This window comes from Macrobrachium nipponense, chromosome 32 (assembly GCF_015104395.2).
Source record: "Macrobrachium nipponense isolate FS-2020 chromosome 32, ASM1510439v2, whole genome shotgun sequence".
NCBI lineage: Eukaryota > Metazoa > Arthropoda > Malacostraca > Decapoda > Palaemonidae > Macrobrachium > Macrobrachium nipponense.
This window is the reverse complement of record NC_061094.1, coordinates 22,321,972-22,330,026: the sequence shown is the minus strand read 5'-3', so window position 1 is coordinate 22,330,026 and position 8,055 is coordinate 22,321,972. Positions and strand designations below refer to the sequence as shown.

General features: G+C 34.7%; 1 protein-coding gene across 1 annotated transcript; it reads right to left on the bottom strand.

Annotated features, from left to right (window-relative positions):
- Nucleotides 1-4,182: 4,182 nt before the first annotated feature.
- Nucleotides 4,183-7,111, bottom strand: LOC135207102 (uncharacterized). Its single transcript, XM_064238704.1, has 2 exons — nt 6,518-7,111; nt 4,183-4,369 (listed from the first exon to the last, which is right to left on the bottom strand). The coding sequence occupies exons 1-2, from the start codon at nt 7,078-7,080 to the stop codon at nt 4,315-4,317; spliced, it is 618 nt and encodes a 205-aa protein (XP_064094774.1). The 5' UTR covers nt 7,081-7,111; the 3' UTR covers nt 4,183-4,314.
- Between the last annotated feature and the right edge of the window lie 944 nt (nt 7,112-8,055).

Here is an 8,055-nt window from a genome sequence, read left to right as displayed (position 1 = left end):
GAAGATCATGTAAAGTGTGCTTTCATTGATGGCACAGCTAACCTTATCACACCACATTTTGAACTTAGCAGCGTAAAAAAAGAAAATCACTTCATATCACACAGATTACGAATTATAATGCATAAAAGGGATCATATTTCGACATGTATGCATTAGAAAAAAAAATACAACACTACTTGGCAACATCACGTTGAGTCTGATAATCTGGACGATACAAAAAAAATCATGCCGCATGAGATTTGAGCACCACTGTACGTGGAAGCTATTCTAACCAAATTTACTGGATACATTTTCCCCTTTAACTATTATAATGCCCTATACTGAGGAAGAGTATGATAACTGTGACTAACTTTTATTATATGGACAAATAACAAAAATAAAAAAAATCCATTAGAAAGTCAGAGGTCTAAATTAAACCCTCATAAATAGGCACATGCACACGATATCTGAATTGGCAAACACAACCCTTTCAAAATCACATTTGTGGAAGTAGGATTAGCAACAAGAATGATAAAATCTGATTCATTATTCTTTGCTTGTCCAGCTCTCAGGCGCACAGACACAACATTTCAAAGGAAATCTGCTATAAGGGCAAGACCCAACCTTGATTTCCCGAGGTTAGCAGATCAAGCATTTGAGAGTTTAACTCGACCTAGTGACTGGCTTGAGCTTTCAAAATTCTAAGCAAACAGGCTGCATCGTAAACTGGAGATTATTACGCATAAATCACTTTATTTACACGACTTTATTTGAAGTCTTGAGTATATTCTCCTCTGAACAGCATTGGAGACGTCATAATGTTTTACTCTGCTTTCCTTTTAATGGAAATAGCATGCAGTTCACTTTTCATATTTTGAGGTATGTATTTGTATTCAGTACATTGAAACTGTAACAATAGCAATTAGGAGGTAAGTGATAAATAGATGTCAGTTTCTTCAGTTTGTTCTGCTTCCAGGGATGTGACAAGGTAGGAGGCAAAATTTGGGAAAATAATGACAAGTGACTATCTGTAACCGTTTTTAAAGTCCTGGTGTTAATTACGGTGGAAACCTTTGTTTCACTGGACGACACTGGACAGGATCACAAAAAGTATATGCATCTCAAGACACTGGAAGGTAATTAGCTTTGAGATATTCAAACACTGAAAATATGTTAGTTAAACCGTGAGTGGAATTCCATTACGTTAAATTTATTATTATATCAATTCACTCGAGAAATGTGAAATTCCTTACATTGATACAGACATTTATGTAGACAGATCAAATAGAAATATGTTTTGCATGCGCGATCACATATATTTTTCATAAAAGATCACTGAAACAAACATATACTATATATATATATATATATATATATATATATATATATATATATATATATATATATATATATATATATATATATATATATATATATATATATATATATATTTTATATATATATATGTGTGTGTGTGTGTGTGCGTGCGTGTGTGTGTGTGTGTGTGTCGTGTATATATATAAGCGAATATCACAGGAAAATGATAGCCTGAAATCCAAGCGCTTTTGTCTTTACCAAGATATTGTCAAGGAACGAATACAGTTAGAGAGAAAGTTATCAGGTGAACAACAAGATCAAGAATACCATATGGTTAATTGTCAAAAGGGTAAAAATTAAAGAGATAATCCAGGATTATCGGATATCACACGGTCACACCTCCTAAACATAGACTTAACCTTAACAGAAACTACAAAGTATCCGTATAGTCCAAAACATGTAAAAATTTAATATATTAATTTAGCTGCTTATATTTATGTACAACTTTTTTCATTATGAAGGCATCAAGTTTAGATAAACGTATATATTCATTATACATTCAAAACATCTAGGGATGAAACATAAAACTGAAAAATCCATAAATTTAGACGGCTTAGAATGATTGTATTAACAAAAATAATACGCAGTTTATCGGAAGTCTGATAGCAGTGAGCGACATGTTTCTTTTCAAATTTCTTTATGCTTCAAATTTTTTTTTTTTTTACTGTGGTAAAAAGGACTTACTTTCTTTAATCTTTTGATAACACTCAATTACAGAATCGTTTGCAATGCCGCGACAACCTGTTTCCGTTACGTAATTTCCCAAGCGATGACTGACCATCTGCAATCTTGTCCTTCACAGAAAGATGTATGAATGAAGGAGGTGAAACAGCTGATTTTCTTTATAATCGCTTCGTGAAGAATAAATCGTAATTCTTTTACTCTAACTTTCTCATACAGTAAACATCTGAAATCTAAAGAGAATCTGTCTTGGATATCGATATTCTTTGATACTTCAAAGATCCAACCTCATTCATCCTTATCGCATCCCTTTACTCTGGCCTCATTAATTCTTCTTTCTTAGACTTACCCTCAGTCCCACCTATCAAGATACGCGATGCACTGTGGTAAGGAAGCTTTGTAAATCCTGTGGCTTTTTGCTCATTAAAAGTGCATATCTGAGTATCCTAAATCAATCTACGTTCTATCATTACTCCGACCAAACCATTTTCTTCCACCTGAAACCACGCATTCTTATTTCAAATCAATGAGAGTGAAGAAGAGAAGACATTTCCCCTTAGCAACCCACTAGCTATTGAAAATGCACCAGACAAACAAACTGAACGTTACATTTGCATGTGGCTCGTTCATTGATCATTTACTTGGTTTTAGATTTTTAATAGGATTGTTACAGGGATGTAAGACCTTCCATATTGCTGGTCTGTGGATGCTGTCTAATGCCTTTTCGATACCGAGAAAAACAACCAACACAAACACACACACAGCGCCTCAGTGGCGTGGTTGGTATGGCGTTGGCGTCCCAACTCGGTGGTCGCGAGTTCGATTCTTGGCAATTCCATTGAGGAGGTAGAGATGGGTATTTCTGGTGATAGAAGTACACTCTCGACGTGGTTCGGAAGTCACGTAAAGCCGTTGGTCCCGTTGCTGAATAACTGCTGGCTCCATGCAGTGTAAAAACACCATACAAACAAACAAACACACACAGTTATACATGTGTGACTTGTATTCACAAATACTTTATAACAAATATCGTTTCATGTCGAATTCCTTATACCTTGAGAGTAACTTACACCCAAAGGGGAATAATTGATACTGGTAAGTGCTACAGACAGGTAATCAAGTTCGCGGTCTTTCGTAATTTCTATACCAGGCCAAGGCTCGAATCCTGGCTAGCGCAGAACCACTTATTAATCAAAATTCCCATTGGGTGTAAGTTATTTCCAAGGTATAATGGGATTCAATGTTAGCCAATATTTGTGAGTGTGTATGTAAGTTTATATATATATATATATATATATATATATATATATATATATATATATATATATATATATATATATATATATATATATACGAACAGGACCGAAAGTACTCGGCTATCTCGCTTTTTCATTTTTTCCTTCGTGGCAAAAAACAAAAAACACCTTTATATTATATATATATATAATATATATAATATATATATATATATATATATATATATATATATATGTATGTGTGTGTGTGTACGTATATACATAGGCTGTCCATAAAGTCTCTTTACAATTTAAAAAATATATTACAAAAGCCATTGTATTTGTGCATTTCAGGTACCCTGTTGATGAAAGAGGTACTATTAAATGAACTGCCCAAAAATGGCTACTCCTCAAGAAAAGGCACAATGTGGGTCAGGGTTTATTGTAACAGAACTGAATACGTATATTCAGCGAAACTACAGAACTAGGTGTAGAACTTGCAGCAGGCACGAAATTAAAATTTCAGGCACCTGAACAGCTAGACAATTACTGCAAGTGATTTGATTAGTACTTCTAAAGTACGACTCTTTTCAAACCAAAATGAACATGAACATATAAATACTGAGATGTCGGTATGTAAAAAAAAAAAAAAAAAAAAAAAAAAAAAAAAAAAAAGACAAACATAAAGACAGTTCCGTGAAATTAATGCCTAAGTTGGAATAAAAAAATATCCCTAACGCTGGAAATTCAGATTTTCTAATTTTACGGCCCTTATTTATGAAGTACGTAATTTATTCCGCATTTCATAGCTAAAAGGCATTACATAGAAAAAATCTGAATTTCCAGTGTACATAAGAGTAGGAACAAAAACGAATTAAAATTGTTTTTCCTTTATTTTTCAAACCTGGATTACAGTTATAGCTTACTAATCTTCGCTTTCTATAAAAGATGATGTGCATACAAAAGATGACAACCTTTCATTTAATAAAAATCAGTGATGAAGGACGATTTACAACAGCTCTTCACACCGGGGATCCTGTCATCAGAACGGGGGATCTTCATTGAACGAGGTGAAGCTGCCATCTCCGGACTGTCCCCTGAAAGAAATGAGAGTAAAATAGAACTGAAATGTCCTCTAATGCAGCTTTAGACAGAGAAAACAGGAAGTTGCACAGTGCGATATCTGAAGAACGGCTGGTACTTTTTTTCATAAATCATATTCATCGGAAGAATTTTATTCATAGATACTTAGTATTTAAAGGGTAAACACCTAACAAAAGAAGTCATAATCTTCACTTCCACGATGTGTCAGTATATAATTAACTCCACACAAATGTTGCGCCTTCCATGTCTATGAATTCCAGTATACTTGTTACATACCATCTGTTTGGACAACTAAGACTTCCAGTCTATATTAACATTTCAGAAATCGGAAAAAGTGACAAATCAACGGCTTCTATCTGCTGGTATTTTCGGACCTTTTATGTTCATTCAGGGAAGCAAATGTTTTAAGTGCAGATAAGTGAAAGACATTTTGGCGTATATACTTAATCTGAGGCTGTCACCGTTAGTGCTTCCTCGCGTGTTTGTAGGAGAAAGAAAACCGAGTTAAGAATCTCATTTCAAACAGAAAAGTAAAGAGAACAATATGAAATTTTATGTAGCAACATTATCAGGATCAGATCATCGAAACAAACGACTGAATTAACCGAGAATGTAAACAGAATTACGAAGTCATTCTAAGAAATGAGAAGGCGCGATAGCAAGAGAAGGAATCTGATTGGAGCAAGAAATTCATATCACTGTTGTTTTTCATCTGTGCGAAGGACAAAGGACTGCAATTGATTTAGAGCCAGAAACCCACAACGGTCCTCAACACTAATGAAAAAGTTAGATATATGAAATAAAAATGATTCAAGTGAACTCATGCTGGAAATAGCGTATACTTTGACATCCATTTCTTGTGTGCAATAACATACAGAAAAAGATAATGCATGAAATACGAACTTCTTTCCCTATCACTTTTGTCTTCCTTTTTCAGGAGGTAAAGAAATTCATCGACTTGAAGTACTGTATAGCCTTTATGTGTTATTCCCTCGGATACGTGCGCATTCCCTACTTCACATTCCAACACACACAGACACATTATATATATATATTATATATATATATATATTATATATATATATATATATATATATATATGGGGATACAATCCAAATTATGTAAAATTCTTCTGTAATTTTATAAAATATATATTTCTTGTCCAGCAAATTATAGCTTTCGACCATCAGCTGTGGTCTTGTTCACTAAAATGTGATTCATCGCTTCAAAGAACTGACATGTAGGAGGACAAACGGATTTTTCTTATAACATTTGAAACAATAAAGATAAGGTAACAAGCTTCTTAACTATTATTATGTATGAACAGGCGATTGAGCCCTCGTCCTTTCCCGAATTAATAATAGTTAATTAGCTTGTTACCGTATCTTTATTGTTTCAGATGTTATAAGAACCTGTTTGAGCTCCTACATGTCAGTTCCTTGAGACGATATTTCACATTTTAGTGAACAAGACCACAGCTGATGGTCGAAAGCTATAAGTTGCTGTGCAAGAAATATATATTTTATAAAACTACATAAGGATTTTACATGCGCACGTATCCGAGGGAATAACACATAAAGGCTATACAGTACTTCAAGTCGATGAATTTCTTTCACCTCCTGAAAAAGGAAGACAAAAGTGATAGGGAAAGAAGTTCGTATTTCATGCATTATCTTTTTCTGTATGTATATTGCACACAGGAAATGGATGTCAACGTATACGCTATTTCCAGCATGAGTTCACTTGAAACATTTTTATTTCATATATCTAACTTTTTCATTAGTGTTGAGGACCGTTGTGGGATTTTGGCTCTAAAACAATTGCAGTCATTTGTCCTCGCACAGATAAAAAAGTAACAGTAAATAAAAGATGATATATATACATATATATACATACACACACACGCATATATATATATATATATATATACTATATATATATATATATATATATATATATATATACGTGCTTAAAAATCACAGTAGATGCACGTGACTTCATTAAATAAGCGAATACCACAGGAAAATTTCTGACTATCATTTTCCTGTGGTATTCGCTTATATATATACGTATATGTACCTCTGGATTCATAGTTTAATATTGCAACTTAAGGATGAGAACTGCTCCAGTCACGGACTTACTGTTGAGGAAAACCGTGATGTAACTGATCTTCATATTGTGAAATTGTACATTGCAGCGAGTATTTTTCATTGTGAAGGGCGTTGACTTCTTGCTCAAGGTCGTAGAGATGCCTTTCGAGATCATCCTCTTTCTTGTAATTCTTCTGTCTGTTCTTGAAAGCCTTAATTGCCCGCCGACGTTTTTCTTCCAATTCAGGATTTTCTTGCTCATCCCAGAGGTAGAGTGGCTTCCTTTTAGGCTTAGTCGCAGATGAATGAGGAGATGGTGTCATCTCTGGCAGCATCTGATATGCTGACCCTTGGACACCGTAAGGGTAACTAGGAGTGAGAGGAGCACTAAAAGGCACAGAAGCAGAGCCCCACCTTCGGTCTCCTGAGATCGAGTGATTTTGGTTGAATCCATTAGGGCTAGAAAACTCAGAGTGATTATACTGATCCCTCTGATGCGACTGAAATGCTTCACGTTCCCAAGAATCAGAAATCACGGTTTGAGTAGTGTCTCGCAAATATGAATGCTGTGTGTTTTCAGGGAAAGTAGGGTCGTTTGGATATGGAAAAGACATTGCTCTAGTCTCCGAGAGAGGATCTTCACCCTTCAGCACCCTGACTAAGAACTGTCGATTCGACATTGTTACGTGTGTTTATATGCGGTTACGTGTTTGGTTGTGTGGGTGATACTGTTCTGGCATAATTCTGAAATCCCACTGATTCCATGACGTTTGCGAGACGTTTTGATAAATAGCAGTATTAAGAAGGCCATGTTTACTGCTAGAGATGCGAAGCATCATGTAAAAAAGGAAGTGTTGCCTACTCCCAGAGAGAGGTGCCATTCGGATAGGAGGAGCACGTTGATTTATGATAGTCATTTTCCCATAACTCATTTCCCCACTTACCACAGATGACACGAAAAATTAAGTCTATAAGAAAAGGCCATTTACGAAATTTAATGAAGAGCTAGAAATAGTTGGTGGATGTAATATGTCATAATGGGAATATTATCAACAGGAAATTGGATTTACACGACTCTTGAAAAATTTCAGTTTGTCAAAGCCATCATTTAATATTTCCTGCTGCTTAATTATCTTGATGATAACTCTTCCGAATATTCTTAACTGATCGTATTTCTTGACTGCGCACTTATCTGACAAGCAGACGGTCACCTCAGGCGTAAAGAAAGAATTCTTTGTTCATTTCAGTTTCCATGTTCTTATAACTGAGGTCAGGCTGTCGCTGGTGCTGATCCCGTCTTTATACTCTTTCTAAAACTCTTCGCCAAAATCATGATACAGAGATATGTTTCCTCAGTCCTTGAAATTCTATAATTGGTACAAGGAGATCAAAATTATATAAATTTATTTATATTTTTTTTATAATTAAATGGAAGCTGTTTATTCATTATTTGTATATTTACGGAAAGGTAAACTTTCTCACAGAAAATGTGCGGACGAATTCAGTTGACGTCAGCAGAATATACATTTTAATATAAGAGTTGAAAATCTGCAAAACTGCTGCTACTTGTGGATTGAAATAATATCACA

Excerpts from the sequence above, each read along its gene's own strand:
- LOC135207102 (XM_064238704.1), bottom strand. The coding sequence starts at position 7,080 with ATGTCTTTTCCATATCCAAACGACCCTACTTTCCCTGAAAACACACAG. Across the intron at positions 4,370-6,517 it reads CATCACGGTTTTCCTCAACA|GGGACAGTCCGGAGATGGCA; the intron begins GTAAGTCCGTGA and ends CATTTCTTTCAG.